Genomic DNA, 17,721 nt, shown 5'->3' with positions numbered 1-17,721 from the left:
AATTTTTCATATCGACTGGGTATAGTACGCCGTGTAGTTCCCGTGCCGGTACACATACGCCGTCGTCGCCACTGTTGCTGCTATTTAATGCGCAGTGACCTCCCAGTAAGTGGCACGCATCATCTCTAACCACCCGTATCATCGACGAAGCCGACGACGGTGAATCGACAGTCGCGAAGGGAAGTTTTACACTGCATCTAGAAAGATTAATAGGTTCGCCTTTATCACCGCGGCAATTCTCGCATTTAACGTAATACAAGCCATCCGTATAGTGTAAACACGTCACACCATCAATACACGCGTGGGGATAAGTTATCTGCGATATGTGTGTGGCAGTGTCTGTGTACGCGTCTCCAACTAGTAAATAATCGCGCAATTGACCGCCGCTGATGCTGCACGTCAATAACAACTGTAGTAGAACAACGAATTTCATATTATCATGATATTTATTTATTGAATGAATGCCATTAATAACATAATGAAAAAAACAAAACAATGGATAATACGATATGCATACCGCTGATGATTTCGTGCGTGTTTGTAACTATAATCGCATTGATTCCTACATACATTCCAGCAAGGGAACGAAGTCACGTTTTCGAATTTCGGGAAGGGATAGTAAAAAAAATAATTATAGGTATGCGATACGATGAGTTTGTAGTGAGTATTAACTTTAGAACGAATCAATCTGATTGCATGGTATTTATTGTATCGCCGTGGTCTATACTACATTCCACGAGATGTTCTAGACGGAGGTGTATAATTCACGATATTAATAACCAGTTTCCATCCGATGGAGTATACGCTTATCTGAAATGCCGGGCAGCAGATGAGTATCACGCGTTTCGATTGATACGAGCAAAACAAAATTCACCTATGTTTAGAATTAACAGAGAAGTCCCATTGTATCGCGTGTTCGATACCGAACATCCCTCCCATATGATCATGTATACGTTATCCGAAGTAGAAAATACATCATCTCAATATCTCGTTCATCCTGACCCTAGGAAGTTTATCTTGTTCGGATCATAAATAAATAAATAATAATAAATAATATTAACTCGTCGTCATTGCTGTTTTTCTTTCTTTCTTCTTATTATTATTTCGTGTCGGGATCTGTAACACTCCCTAAAAACAAATCTATACCCGTTACGTCGTCTCGTATCATAAACAAAAACGGGCGATCGACTTTGAAATCAATAGGTTGTGGTCTAGAGCAAAGCAATCCACACGACATTGCACTAGCGGCCGCTGCCACTGTCCCTTCTTCGTCGATGTCTAAAACAACGTTTTGAATACCGTCAGTTACGTGTAAATGTTCTGCTAATCCTGACAGGTTTGCTTTTCTCGCGTCGAACATGTCCGTCATGTTCAATTTCATCATAATTTCTTTTAGCGGGAACGTGTAATCGATCTTTAATTTAGGTAACCATAAGTTGATTAGAGATCTGTACGCTTTCGCAAATATTTGGTTCCATTTCGCCAATCTATCTGCCGTAATTAATGTTTGCATCATGGTGGTGTCATTCTGCGACGATGATGGGAGAATAATGTACACCGATGCGCCATATTCATAAGGTATTTGAATAATTTGACAATCCGTATCTCGGTAATATCTGAGATGTGTTGATTGAAACATCATGTCGACCTTCTTTACCAGACCATCACTCGTGCGAAATGGTTGGAGGGTTGTATAAAGCGGATTAAAAGTAGTTTCCCATTTTCCTTTGAAACATGTTGCATTGACGATAACAAGTTTCACCATTGAATCGAGGTTCGATATGAGGTCGGTGATTAAGCCGTCCGTGTTGCGAGACACACATTTATTTATCTCGGTGCACACACTGGCAGCGTTATTCATGAAATCGACCGAATAGAATCCATCGCCGTAAAACGCTTCGATAAGGTCCATATAATCTTTCTCGATTTTGTACTGACCGTCAGCAAAAATGGCGTTGGATGTACGTAACGCGTATTTCTTTTCACCTTCTTTCGGCGTTAACGCTATCTGCAAAGATCTGTTTTTGAGATGATAATCATTACAATCTACAACTTTCAGACACGTTTTAATCTGTTTGGCGGTAGATCCACGAGCACCTACTTGCAACATAAACAAGACATTACTCAGACTGTAAGGCGAGAACATTATTTTCTTTTCTTTAGTATCAGTAGTAGTCAATGTATTGAACACGTCAACACAAAATCCGCGCTGACTTTCAACGTACGCTTCGAGATTCATCATTATAATGATGATTTCTGAATAAAAAATAACCGACTATTTATACACTTTCTTTGGGTTCTATTTATTTATTTATTATATTTATTCATCCGCAAAACTTAAACGCTTTGTATTTAGTCAATCGATGTGGTAATCTCTCGTCGATGTGTTTAGATAGAGCTTTAGAAAAACCGCTAACGTCTTGGTTGAAAGACTTTTCCAATTCTTTCACAGTCCCGTCAGCTAATAAGCTCAGATAAGCTTTACGTTTAGACATGTTAAGCGTCCGTAGGGGTTTTTAACGCCGTAGGGAAATCGGCACCATTAAACAGTGTTCTAGGTAGTCTGGTTTTGGTTGTATTGAGTCAAGCTATCCACCAATAAATGCCACAATGCAAGTCGACAATAGATAAACACAGAATTATTTATATGATAAAGTGACACATTATTGATACACCCAATTGGGAAAATAAGATTTTTGCAAGTCTATGAAATAGTTGGGGTATGTATAACTAAAAACCTGATTCCACACTGAGTATCAGATGTGTGAGATGGAACTTGTGGAATAATTTTTTTCTTTTTTTTTCAAATTTTGGAAATGACCTTAGAAATACTGATACACATCTTAGCATGGACAACTGTTGAAAAACACTTTTCCAAAATTTTGTATTGACCTTTGACCTACTTTCGCAGTTACACGCATTAACATGGATGATGCACCTCATTGAAATAAACCTGTTTGCCAGATGATGCATGACTCATTAATATGCTAAATGCTGGTCTAGGGTGGAATTTGGGGCGACAATTGTCCTACTTCAATCCAGTAAATCAGCATCATTTACAATCAGGGTCCAGCAGAGACTTAGGCAAAGTTCATGGAGATCAATTCCATCCATACCAAATAGGTTTTGCATTAGTTCTGCTCGTTTCTATCCAATTGTTACCTTACACTAGTGGTATGTACTACATTTAAATGTAATGAAACGGCACAGGTTGACATCGACAATTATTCCAATATTGCAAATAAAGATGTTAATTTTATTGAATCGCCATATTGGGCATGATATGGATAATCGATATTCTGCAGCTATGTTATAGAAACTACTCTGAGACACCAATAACAATAATATGAATAACTTTATTACACAGCTGTAAAAAAACATAACAGGAACACTCAATTAAATGGGATGCAAGGCTTTCCCATCCAACAAAATGTTTTTCATGGCATTATGTATCCTGGACACCTGGAAGACCCACTATTGACAAACAATATTACCAGTTAATATTACCAGTTTGGTACAAATGACTAATAAACTTGCAAGATTATAATCTACGAAATCCAGACAAACAAATAAAACCATATCAACCAGGGATACCAGATAATACGAGCCATCAAACCTAATAATTGCAACCCTAAGGTGTTGCGATAATGATTGACATACATGTAACTGTCACTACCAGTTTGGTACAAATGACTTATAATGCAAGAATGTACTCTACACACAAAATAATATTGTAATTATTCCAGTACTTTCATATATATCAGGGATACAATAATAAATGAGGGCAAACCCCTATGGCGTTAAGTGTAGCCCCTAAGGCGTTACATATCTTATTTGTATAACTATCATTACCAGATTGGTTCAAATGACTTATAATGCAAGATTATACTTAACACACTCTTTACACACTAAATAATATTGTAATTATTCAAGTACTTCCATATATATCATGGATACCATAATAAATGAGGGCAAACCCCTATGGCGTTAAATGTAGCCCCTATGGCGTTACATATCTTATTTGTATAACTATCATTACCAGATTGGTTCAAATGACTTATACTGGAAGATTATACTTAACACACTCTTTACACACTAAATAATATTGTAATTATTCAAGTACTTCCATATATATCAAGGGTACCATAATAAATGAGGGCAAACCCCTATGGCGTTAAATGAAGCCCCTACGGCGTTACATATCTTATTTGTATAACTATCATTACCAGATTGGTTCAAATGACTTATACTGGAAGATTATACTTAACACACTCTTTACACACTAAATAATATTGTAATTATTCAAGTACTTCCATATATATCAAGGGTACCATAATAAATGAGGGCAAACCCCTATGGCGTTAAATGAAGCCCCTACGGCGTTACATATCTTATTTGTATAACTATCATTACCAGATTGGTTCAAATGACTTATAATGCAAGATTATACTTAACACACTCTTTACACACTAAATAATATTGTAATTATTCAAGTACTTCCATATATATCAAGGGTACCATAATAAATGAGGGCAAACCCCTATGGCGTTAAATGCAGCCCCTATGGCGTTACATATCTTATTTGTATAACTATCATTACCAGATTGGTTCAAATGACTTATAATGCAAGATTATACTTAACACACTCTTTATACACTAAATAATATTGTAATTATTAAAGTACTTCCATATATATCATGGATACCATAATAAATGAGGGCAAACCCCTATGGCGTTAAATGCAGCCCCTACGGCGTTACATATCTTATTTGTATAACTATCATTACCAGATTGGTTCAAATGACTTATAATGCAAGATTATACTTAACACACTCTTTATACACTAAATAATATTGTAATTATTCAAGTACTTCCATATATATCAAGGGTACCATAATAAATGAGGGCAAACCCCTATGGCGTTAAATGTAGCCCCTATGGCGTTACATATCTTATTTGTATAACTATCATTACCAGATTGGTTCAAGTGACTTACAATGCAAGATTATACTTAACACACTCTTTATACACTAAATAATATTGTAATTATTCAAGTACTTCCATATATATCATGGATACCATAATAAATGAGGGCAAACCCCAATGGCGTTAAATGTAGCCCCTATGGCGTTACATATCTTATTTGTATAACTATCATTACCAGATTGGTTCAAATGACTTATAATGCAAGATTATACTTAACACACTCTTTACACACTAAATAATATTGTAATTATTCAAGTACTTCCATATATATCAAGGGTACCATAATAAATGAGGGCAAACCCCTATGGCATTAAATGTAGCCCCTATGGCGTTACATATCTTATTTGTATAACTATCATTACCAGATTGGTTCAAATGACTTATAATGCAAGATTATACTTAACACACTCTTTATACACTAAATAATATTGTAATTATTCAAGTACTTCCATATATATCATGGATACCATAATAAATGAGGGCAAACCCCTATGGCGTTAAATGTAGCCCCTATGGCATTACATATCTTATTTGTATAACTATCATTTAATACCAGATTGGTTCAAGTGACTTACAATGCAAGATTATACTTAACACACTCTTTACACACTAAATAATATTGTAATTATTCAAGAACTTCCATATATATCATGGATACCATAATAAATGAGGGCAAACCCCTATGGCGTTAAATGTAGCCCCTATGGCGTTACATATCTTATTTGTATAACTATCATTACCAGATTGGTTCAAATGACTTATACTGGAAGATTATACTCAAAACACTCTTTATACACTAAATAGTATTGTAATTATTCCAGTACTTCCATATATATCAGGGATACCATAATAAATGCTGAAAACATAGCTTCTACAATTGTTAAACAATTGGAGAAGCTATGTTTTCAGAGCAAGTACATGTAATTTGAGGAGCGTGGTCATTATTGCTAAAAGCATATCTACTCATTTCAAGGTGTGATCCTACCACATATAAACTAAATTGGCCCAATGGTTGCTGGGATAAGAGCAAATAATTGCATATTTTTGGGAGGATGTGGTCATTATTGCCAAAAGCACATCTACTCGTGCCAAGGTGTTATCATACCAAATATGAATAAAATCGACACAGTGGTGGTAGAGATAGCAGCAAATAACTGCCTTGATCTAATTTGCATACTTTTGGGAGAGTTTGGTCATTACTGTCAGAAGCACATCTACTCGTGTCAAGGTGTAATCCTACCAAATACCAACGAAATCAGCTCAATGGTTGCTGAGATCAAAGGAAATAACTGGATTTAGCTAATTTGCATATTTTTTGGGTAGGGTAATAATAACCTAAAAGATGACTTTTGATGACAAGGAAGCTATTTTGAAATTGGGTTCTGAAAATAACTGCTTTGATCTAATTTGAACAGGGACTAAATATTTTACTTAAATGACCCAATTTGGGCTGCCATCATCAGTAAGAGGATGGCTATAGAAATGTAGATCATAACAGTTATTTTCATTACAAGCAAATGCATCTTTATGCATAAAATAAATCCTTTATGGCTGCAAAAAGGTTTGGAAAAAATAAAATCCCTAGCTAGTTTACTGGAAACAGAGATTTCCTTTGGCCTAATAATGCATAAATATACTGTATACACCAAAGCAAGTTACACAATCATGTTGTCAACTAATAAGCACATTTTTCTGTCTCTTCACATAATTTATCTGCATCTTTTAGAGATATGTTTTTTTGTTTCTTCACTAACAGTGCAATGACCTCTTTCACCAAGACATCTGCAATGAACCTTACAGCAAAACTGAAAAGAGAAATGTTTATAAAAATTGATTAAACATTTTAGGGTAACCTGTAAAAATCAAATATGATATAATATTTGTAATTAACAAGGTTTACATACTGGATAGGAGACTTTTTAGCTTCTTTCACCATGAATACTGTTTTTTCTGTAGTGCATACCATAGAAGTGCTTGCATCAAATATGCTGAAATCAAAACCAAAAGTTTTTCAAACGAACACTCTACATGTTTATATGAATATAGCACAATTTACATACACATACCTTTTGCCCAGTCTCTTTTTCACTAGGTGCTCTTTCATTAGACGCTCTTGAACTTCCTCATAGGCCTGCAATATATGCATATATGAATATACTTTCAATTTCTGTGTAAAACACAGAACCTTGTTAAAATAGCTCTACAGAATAAAGATCGATACCGCCCGAGGTCCTTGCATCGCAAATATGAAACAAAGAAATAGTCCAAAATATCAGGTTTGACTCAAAAAGACAAAATTATTTGCCAATTATTTCTCTCTGGTAGACTACATTACAACTAAGGAACAACTGACTTGATTGTAATAGTTTTTGATTTTTAAGAAAAATAATTTGACACACAGGTCGCAGATACATGTTCAACAAATTTCAGTGCATTTTCTGTCAAACAAGTTCAGAAAAAAGAGAATAAATGAAAGATTCTGAAGAAATTTGTAAAAAATGAAAAATGGATATGCACAGATTTTAGCAATTAAACTAATATAAGTAGTTAAAATGACTCAAATGAGAAATACACTGCCTCAATAGGCACAAACAACTTTTCTCTCAACCTCTCAACTCACCTGAATGGATATATGGTTCATGCCATATCCATATTTGATAAGGGCTCTTCTCCCACCGTAAAGTTTCTGATAATTCTTTAGAAACACTTTATGTCTGTCTAGGTGATCATCACACCTACTATAATTACACTGAATGACTTTATTCGTGTGTGACAATATGTCTACATACTGTGTGGATAAACAAAAATTAATCAAGGAAAGCTGAGAAAAGAATCCCATGCATAGGAGATAAATAACAAGCAGACTGAGTATTATTTTACATGCGTATTATTTGATTGGAATACAGTTAAAATTCATTTTATTTGGAGAAAAATGTAGCTGCATGCGTTTGAAACATTGGTAAAAGCCAACTTTGATCTAATCACAAACAATACAGCATTTTCAAAAACATAATGGCTGCCAGTTAACCATCTTTTATAGGAGAATAGAAAGGAAACTTGTATTCCAACTTATATGATATACATGTGTAAAACGTGAATGAAAATGCATAATATACTGGTGGTCAAAATGCAACATGACAACGCCCACTACTAATCACCACTCTCCATGCCACAAAAGCGTGATAAACACAGGTACCAGTAATAATAATAACAAAGGCACATCAGACTACTGACTAAAATACCGGTCGCAACAATGAACGCCTCGTTGGCACGCGAAAGAAAACCATAAATCATAAAATGAACAATAAAAATCTTCCACCTTAGTATCATGTGCAACTTCAAACCAAACTAAATTAAAACCACAAGTACCGATAGAATCACTCAAGGTACAACCAGTGAGCAGACTTACAGTAGAGAGACCGAAATATTTTTTCAATAAAACAGACCGCCAGTTTTCCTAAGCGGGAGCTACAGAAATCAGGTCCAAGGTCATTGAGAAACAAAAACAACTGATTTCCAATATGGTTCGCTATGCATTATGGGTCAGGGAGTTGTGAACTTTGACCCGTAGAACCTCATTCAAGCAACCCAGAGCTAGGACACCTAAAATAAGGGGATGCAGTGTTTTTGTTTCTGAGAGATCAAGACAAGGACTTTCATTACTAGAGCAAAAAGGTAGGAAGGGGAATGCATAATAAATCAATGATTTTATATTACTTAAATGACCATTGGTTGGGTATATTGAATCTGATCTTGAAACAGATTGGTGTGCAACATGTATGTTTCAGGTTGAATGTGAATGGACAAAATGTCTCAGATATAGGTGAGGATGGAGTAGAACACATCGAAATGTATTCGAAAAGACTAAAAAATGAATGTGACTTAATGATGAATACATTTCATTATCAAATTCATATAAATGTCACAAGAATTAGACAACAGGCACACTCATCCGCTAATATACAAAACACTGCAATTATATATCGTAACTATAACTGTACCTCGTCATTTGTGATTGCATTTATTTTCTCACTTTGATCTTCATCTGAGACATCTTTCAAACTGTCCGACTCTGAAATGTAAACAATCTATTTGAAATATTTTTTGTTGTGTACATGTATGTAAAAAGGTAGACATCGAACACCACAACGAGAAAGTAAGTTGTTTTAGAAATATTGCGATTGAATGTACCCATAATTTTGACACGTGTGAAATATTAACCTGGTATAAGAATCTTTTCATGGACTGTTTCTTCAGGTTCTATTTTCCTGAATAAAAAAAATGAACAAAAGCTTTGATAGGAAACTGTCAATTACGTTTTGACAACATGTCTGCAATCTATGAAAAGGGGTAAACACTTATGTATGAAGCATGTACATGGAGAAACCAATTTTGTTTTTACAAACATTTGGTTAATACATTTGGACTAAACATACACAAATATGTAACAAAACCAGGTAAAAATGAAAGTATATTTTTTTTTCCACAGAACGTTCTTTCAGACATTTCTCAACAAAAAGCAAAGACGTACTAACAATTACAATTATTAAATTACAAATTATGAAACTTCTCATACTATGGATAATTTTAACTATGTGTCTTTAATGTAAACATATTTTTACAATGTTTTTATTTATTCATTCACAAGGTAAGTATATCATTTTTGTTTTTAAGTATGTGTTATTGCCATGAGTATATTGCCATACATTATTTTAAGGATAGTTAATATCAACTTAAAAAAAATGTGGAGTACCAAATTGGTGTAAACTTAAAAATATAGTTAGCCTTTACTTTTATATTTGAATAATAATAATAATAATAATGATAATAATATACTCACCACTGCAGCAAATCATTTTTCAGTTCTTGTCTCAATGAAGACGATTCAGCCTACAAAAATAAACACAGAATCCATCATTTTTTATCAAATCATTTTGTTGTTCAATGAGTGTTACATCAACAAATATCAAAGTTACATAAAAAGCTGCATACTACAACTCAGATATGTTATTTCTCACCTGAAAGTTTATGTCTTCACCAAGCAAACAGCATTTCAAATACTACACAAAAAAGTATAACAGAGTAATGGTGAATCTCTAAAACTTGTATTCATGCAGTATTTGGCAAAATATATTTGAACTTGGATGCTTTATACATAAATACAGAAATGTAGATATGCAAATTCAGACTGATGTGTTCAGGTAATAGAAGTTAATGAAAACTATTTTCTAGTTAAACATAACATCATTTTTTACTAACACATTCAATTCTTAGCAACACTATACACTGAAATTGAATATTTGGTGAACATGCAGCTTAACATACCTTCAAAACAAACACACCACAGTCACTGTCATTATTTTGGCATGGTAATCCCTAAATAAATCAAATGATAAAGAAACAAGTCATTGAGAATGACACAGTCCCCGTTAAGTTCTCTTTGTGCTCGTCATATTAAAGCGGAGGGGTTGTCGCGAGCGTGTCCTTTAAAGTTGAGTTCCAAGTGGCGTATACAACAGATTGTTTATTTACATCAAAACATGTGTTTCGTGTCATAGTAATATGGCCAAAATAAAAAAGCCGTTATTCAGCCATCTTTGATCTGATTATGAAACACACTGATATGTACAACAAACGTCACAATTGCGTGAAATTAGTCAGATCAAAACGTGTCCCAGTGTCGGTGACAGGCTTTGTAAACGGTTATGTTTTGGTTAGTAGAGTAGACATTTATGATAAACAAATACATTGTTGCAAACATAACGCCCAACCGTCCACTACATGTTATATAAATAGGTGACGGTAAATGTTGTATTGGCGACGCACATTTGTGTTAGGCTAGTTTATAGAGGGGCATAGCTCTTCAGTGTCGATAACAATGTACGAAAATAAAAATTTGATGACACCAACTAAAAACACACCACAGAGACTAAACGCCGACACAACTTGAAAAGAGCAACTGATCCAGGGGCGGATACACGATTTTTCATGGGGGGACCAAACTTTAAAATGGCCAGACTTATATTATACAAAAACAAATTGAAAACATTTTTCAACGGTGGGGGGGGGGGGGTGTCTGGACGCCAAACCCCCCTAGATCCGCCACTTGTTAGAACACGGTATATCTCTTTCTGGAGAATGTGGTGGCCACAAAAAGGGCAGTTTTGTTCAGTTTCTGAGCTAAACGCTAAACGAACAGAAATCCTGCTGCACTAAAGAATGACCTAGTGTCAGCTGGTGTAATTTGCTCAACGGCAGAGTATATAGAATACGGAAAATTTCCGAAGCTGATTAAAGACAACGGTGGTCGCTCTAAGTACTTTTTGATTTTGTTAAAACAAAATTCCCTGGACTATTCCACACACAAAAACGCTTTTCAAAACAATGATGACTGAACACAAATGGGTGCCACACTGGGTTGCCAGACCGGGGTGCCAGGCAGCTCCAGTTTATTACAGGATTTAGTTATCGGTATATTTCGAAAATTGTTGAACTGTAACCATCCGAATCTTGTTTTTATACGAACGATCCCTGTCACATTCTGGGTTTGTTCGACAAAATGACATCACAGTTACCACTCCTTTGAGTAAAATGGTTTGTCTCATTAACCTCCGTCTTTTCGTCACTGATTGTTTTTAAAATGTAGCCAGTTTGTTGTTACAGTTATACCGGCCAACAAGCAATCGACGGCACCGAGCGTCTGGCAGGACAAACGCACAATCAATCAAACGGACCGAACATTCCAAACTAATTTCACGCAATTATGACGTTCGTTGTATGATATATGTGTCAAATACCAAATGGGCTCGAAACCCTAAATATAGCTGCATAGCAGCAATCACCGGTTTTCAAGACCATGGCACATGGCGAAGTCACATGCAATGCATGGTCATGTATGATTGTTTGCAATAGCCCTGAAAATTAACCTTTGTTACATGTTTGTATATATGATAGTGTCCGAGATATTATAGCCATGCATATTTAATGAGTTCCATGACCATATATAGTTATCAGGTATGTTTGTCAATTCTCTTGTCCAATGTCTTCAATATAACATTGGTTCCATGTTCGTGTTTGCAATAGTGCCTGAGATATTAGAGACATGCATATTTAATGAGTTCTATGACCATATATAGTCATCAGGTATGTTTGTCAATTCTCTTGTCCAATGTCTTCAATATAGCATTGGTTCAATGTTCTTACTTGTAACAGTGCCTAAGATATTAGAGACTTGCATATTTAATGAGTTCTATGACCATATATGGTCATTTAAAATGTTGGTCAATTCTTTTTTCCAATGCCTTCAGTATAAGTTTGGGTACATGTCTCTATCTTTAAAAGTGCTCGAGATATTATGGATATGCATATTTAATGAGTTCTATGACCATATATGGTCATCGAATGTGTTGGTCAATCCTTTTGTCCAATGTCTTCAATATAACATTGGTTCCATGTTTGTGTTTGCAATAGTGCCTGAGATATAAGAGACATGCATATTTAATGAGTTCTATGACCATATATGGTCATCGAATATGTTGGTCAATTCTTTTGTCCAATGTCTTCAATATAGCGTTGGTTCCATGTTTGTACTTGCAATAATGCCTGAGATATTAGAGACACACTTATTTAATGAGTTCTATGACCATATATGGTCATACACTACGTTGATCAATTCTTTTGTTCAATGTCTTCAATATAGCATTGGTTCCATGTTTGTACTTGCAATAGTGCCTGAGATATTAAAGACATGCATTTTTAATGAGTTGTATGACCATATATGGTCATCCAATGTTTTGGTCAATTCTCTTGTCCATTGTCTTCAATACGGCGTTGGTTCCATGTTTGTACTTGCAATAGTGCCTGAAATATTAGAGACATGCATATTTAATGAGTTGCATGACCATATATGGTCATCCAATATTTTGGTCAATTCTCTTGTCCAATGTCTTCAATATAGCGTTAGTTCCATGTTTGTATATGCAATAGTTCTCAATATATGTCAATTCAATGCTGATCTTATATGGGCCCTCCCCCCTTTCCCATAATGCAACATTGCTGACTATTTTATATAAAATGTGAAAAATATTCATAAATCAACTGCTCCAAAACTACTGGTCGCATTTCCATGATTCTTTGATTAACCTGTAGTATGTATGATGTTCTTCAAAATTATGGCGTGGAATTTTGATACGATCAAAATTATGCAAATGAGATGCGAAACAATATTTCAGAAAATTCTAGAAAAAAAAGTCACATGACCGTTCAACTTTTTTTTTACGAAATACGTAGCTCTAGGGTCAATGCTTCTTTTAAGCGAAAGTTTGAGACTCCTAGACCCTCAGAAAGGTGTTTAAATGAGCTTGCCATTTTTCGCCTTAAATTCAAAATGGCCGCCGTACCACGTGACCAGTATGCGTCATCTTAGGATATGCACTAGATCTCATCAGACTTTACAAACATGTGCAAACATTTTCAAGATATGTGCAACGGTGTTCGAATGGCGCTTAGCGAAAAATCTGGCGGAATAATAATAATAATAAATATAGCTGCATAGCAGCAATCACCGGTTTTCAAGACCATGGCACATGGCCAAGTCACATGCAATGCATGGCCATGTATGACTGTTTGCAATAGCCCTGAAAATTAACGTTGGTTCCATGTTTGTATATGTGACAGTGTCCGAGATATTATAGCCATGCATATTTAATGAGTTCCATGACCATATATAGTCATCGGGTATGTTTGTCAATTCTCTTCTCCAATGTCTTCAATATAGCATTGGTTCCATGTTCCTACTTGTAACAGTGCCTAAGTAATTAGAGACTTGCATATTTAATGAGTTCTATGACCATATATGGTCATTTAAAATGTTGGTCAATTCTTTTGTCCAATGCCTTCAGTATAGGTTTGGGTACATGTCTCTATCTTTAAAAGTGCTCGAGATATTATGGATATGCATATTTAATGAGTTATATGACCATATATGGTCATCGAATGTGTTGGTCAATCCTTTTGTCCAATGTCTTCAATATAACGTTGGTTCCATGTTTGTGTTTGCAATAGTGCCTGAGATATTAGAGACATGCATATTTAATGTGTTCTATGACCATATATGGTCATCGAATGTGTTAGTCAATTCTTTTGTCCAATGTCTTCAATATAGCGTTGGTTCCATGTTTGTACTTGCAATAATGCCTGAGATATTAGAGACACGCATATTTAATGAGTTCTATGACCATATATGGTCATACACTATGTTGATCAATTCTTTTGTCCAATGTCTTCAATATAGCTTTGGTTCCATGTTTGTACTTGCAATAATTCCTGAGATATTAGAGACATGCATATTTAATGAGTTGCATGACCATATATGGTCATCCAATATTTTGGTCAATTCTCTTGTCCAATGTCTTCAATATAGCGTTAGTTCCATGTTTGTATATGCAATAGTTCTCAATATATGTCAATTCAATGTTTATCGTATATGGGCCCTCCCCCCTTTCCCATAATGCAACATTGTTGACTATTTTATATAAAATGTGAAAAATATTCATAAATCAACTGCTCCAAAACTACTGGTTGTACTTCCATGATTCTTTGATTGACCTGTAGTATGTATGATGTTCTTCAAAATTATGGCGTGGAATTTTGATACGATCAAAATTATGCAAATGAGATGCAAAACAATATTTCAGAAAATTCTAGAAAAAAAAGTCACATGACCGTTCAACTTTTTTTTCATGAAATACGTAGCTCTAGGGTCAATGCTTCTTTTAAGCGAAATTTTGAGACTCCTAGACCCTCAGAAAGGTGTTTAAATGAGCATGCCATTTTTCGCCTTAAATTCAAAATGGCCGCCGTACCACGTGACCAATATGCGTCATCTTAGGATATGCACTAGATCTCATCAGACTTTACAAACATGTGCAAACATTTTCAAGATATGTGCAACGGTGTTCGAATGGCGCTTAGCGAAAAATCTGGCGGAATAATAATAATAATAAATATAGCTGCATAGCAGCAATGACCGGTTTTCAAGACCATGGCACATGGCCAAGTCACATGCAATGCATGGCCAGGTATGACTGTTTGCAATAGCCCCCAAAATTAATGTTGGTCCCATGTTTGTATATGTGATAGTGTCCAAGATATTATTGCCATGCACATGTAATGAGTTATATGACCATATATAGTCATCAGGTATGTTTGTCAATTCTCTTGTCCAATGACTTCAATATAGCATTGGTTCCATGTTCCTACCTGCAACAGTGCCTAAGATATTAGAGGCATGCATATTTAATGAGTTCTATGACCATATATGGTCATCTCATATGTTGGAGAATTCTCTTGTCCAATGTCTTCAGTATAGGTTTGGGTACATGTCCCTATCTTTAAAAGTGCTCGAGATATTATGGATATGCATACTTAATGAGTTCTATGACCATATATGGTCAACGGATATGTTGGTCAATCCTTTTGTCCAATGTCTTCAATATAGTATTGGTTCCATGTTTGTGCTTACAATAGTACTCGAGATATTAGAGACATGCATATTTAATGAGTTGTATGACCATATATGGTCATCGACTGTGTTGGTCAATTATCTTGTCCAATGTCTTCAATATAGGTTTGGGTACATGTTTCTATCTTTAAAAGTGTTCGAGATATATGGATATGCATATTTAATCAGTTCTATGACCATATATGGTCATCGAATATGTTGGTCAATTCTCTCGTCCTATGTCTTCAATATAGCGTTGGTTCCATGTTTGTACTTGCAATAATGCCTGAGATATTAGAGACACGCATATTTAATAAGTTATATGACCATATATGGTCATCAACTATGTTGATCAAATCTTTTGTTCAATGTCTTCAATATAACATTGGTTCCATGTTTGTACTTGCAATAGTGCCTGAGATATTAGAGACATGCATATTCAATGAGTTCCATGACCATATATGGTCATCGAATGTTTTGGTCAATTCTCTTGTCCAATGTCTTCACTATAGGTTTGGGTACATGTCTATATCTTTAAAAGTGCTCGAGATTTTATAGATATGCATATTTAATGAGTGGTATGACCATATATGGTCATCAACTATGTTGGTCAATTCTTTTGTCCAATGTCTTCAATATAGCGTTGGTTCCATGTTTGTACTTGCAATAGTGCCTGAGATATTAGAGACATGCATATTTAATGAGTTGCATGACCATATATGGTCATCCAATATTTCGGTCAATTCTCTTGTCCAATGTCTTCAATATAGCGTTAGTTCCATGTTTGTATATACAATAGTTCTCAATATATGTCAATTCAATGTGTATCGTATATGGGCCCTCCCCCCTTTCCCACAATGCAACATTGCTGACTATTTTATATAAAATGTGAAAAATATTCATAAATCAACTGCTCCAAAACTACTGGTCGCACTTTCACGATTCTTTGACTAATCTGTAGTATGTATGATGTTCTTCAAAATTATGGCGTGGAATTTCGATACGATCAAAATTATGCAAATGAGATGCAAAACAATATTTCTGAAAATTCTATAAAAAAAGTCACATGACCGTTCAACTTTTTTTTCATGAAATACGTAGCTCTAGGGCCAATGCTTCTTTTAAGCGAAAGTTTGAGACTCCTAGACCCTCAGAAAGGTGTTTAAATGAGCATGCCATTTTTTGCCTAAAATTCAAAATGGCCGCCGTACCACGTGACCAATATGCGTCATCTTAGGATATGCATTAGATCTCATCATACTTTACAAACATATGAAAAAATTTTCAAGATATGTGCAACGGTGTTCGAATGGCGCTTAGCGAAAAATCTGGCGGAATAATAATAATAATAATAATAATAATAAATATAGCTGCGTTGCAGCAATGTCGGGTTTCGAGCCCACTGACTTATTAGCAGCGTTCCAAAATCAGCATCATTGACAGTAATATATTAAAGGAAATTGCATGGCCTTCATACTAAACATGTTGCATGTTCCTGTCTGTAACAGTGCTTAAGGTATTACAATCTTGCATATTTAATGATGTCCCATGACCATATATGGTCATCGGATGTTTTTGTCAGCTCTCTTGTGCAATAACTTCAATACTGCATTGGTTGCATTTTCCTATCTGTAACAGTGCTTGAGATATAACATTTATGCATATTTGATGAGGTCACATGACCATGTGTGGTCATCACATTAGTTAGTCACATCTCTTGTTCCATAGATTCGATATTGCACAGGTTGCATGTTCCCGTCTGTAACAGTGCTTGAGTTATTACATTTATGCATATTTAATGATGTCACATGACCGTGTATGGGCATCAGATGTGTTAGTCACATATCTTGTCTCATAGCTTCGATATTGCACAGGTTGTGTGTTTCTATCTGTTACTGTGTTTCAAATATAACATTTATGCGTATTTGATGAGGTCACATGACCATATATGGTCATCACATTAGTTAGTCACATCTCTTGTCCCATAGCTTCGATATTGCACAGGTTGCATGTTCCCGTCTGTAACAGTGCTTGAGTTATTACATTTATGCATATTTGATGAGGTCACATGATCGTATATAGTCATCACATTAGTTAGTCACATCTCTTGTCCCATAGCTTCGATATTGCACAGGTTGCATGTTCCCGTCTGTAACAGTGCTTGAGTTATTACATTTATGCTTATTTGATGAGGTCACATGACCATATATGGTCATCGGATATATTAGTGACTT

The 17,721-nt window shown here is 35.1% G+C and overlaps 2 protein-coding genes across 2 annotated transcripts; both read right to left on the bottom strand.

The window, feature by feature from the left end:
• Window positions 1-1,099: 1,099 nt before the first annotated feature.
• LOC100373032 (leukocyte elastase inhibitor-like) lies at window positions 1,100-2,239 on the bottom strand. Its single transcript, XM_002736628.3, has one exon. It carries the CDS (start codon window positions 2,237-2,239, stop codon window positions 1,100-1,102), a length of 1,140 nt encoding a protein of 379 aa, XP_002736674.3.
• Window positions 2,240-6,661: 4,422 nt separating this feature from the next.
• On the bottom strand, window positions 6,662-10,976 carry LOC144358882 (uncharacterized). Its single transcript, XM_085496294.1, has 10 exons — window positions 10,908-10,976; window positions 10,312-10,362; window positions 10,005-10,046; window positions 9,827-9,876; window positions 9,208-9,254; window positions 8,988-9,058; window positions 7,607-7,774; window positions 7,053-7,117; window positions 6,891-6,974; window positions 6,662-6,791 (listed from the first exon to the last, which is right to left on the bottom strand). Exons 1-10 carry the CDS (start codon window positions 10,974-10,976, stop codon window positions 6,662-6,664), a joined length of 777 nt encoding a protein of 258 aa, XP_085352420.1.
• Between the last annotated feature and the right edge of the window lie 6,745 nt (window positions 10,977-17,721).

This window comes from Saccoglossus kowalevskii, unplaced genomic scaffold (genome assembly GCF_978046115.1).
Source record: "Saccoglossus kowalevskii unplaced genomic scaffold, keSacKowa6.1 SCAFFOLD_87, whole genome shotgun sequence".
NCBI lineage: Eukaryota > Metazoa > Hemichordata > Enteropneusta > Harrimaniidae > Saccoglossus > Saccoglossus kowalevskii.
Note: the sequence above shows the minus strand (reverse complement) of the source record. Positions and strands in the feature narration are given on the sequence as shown.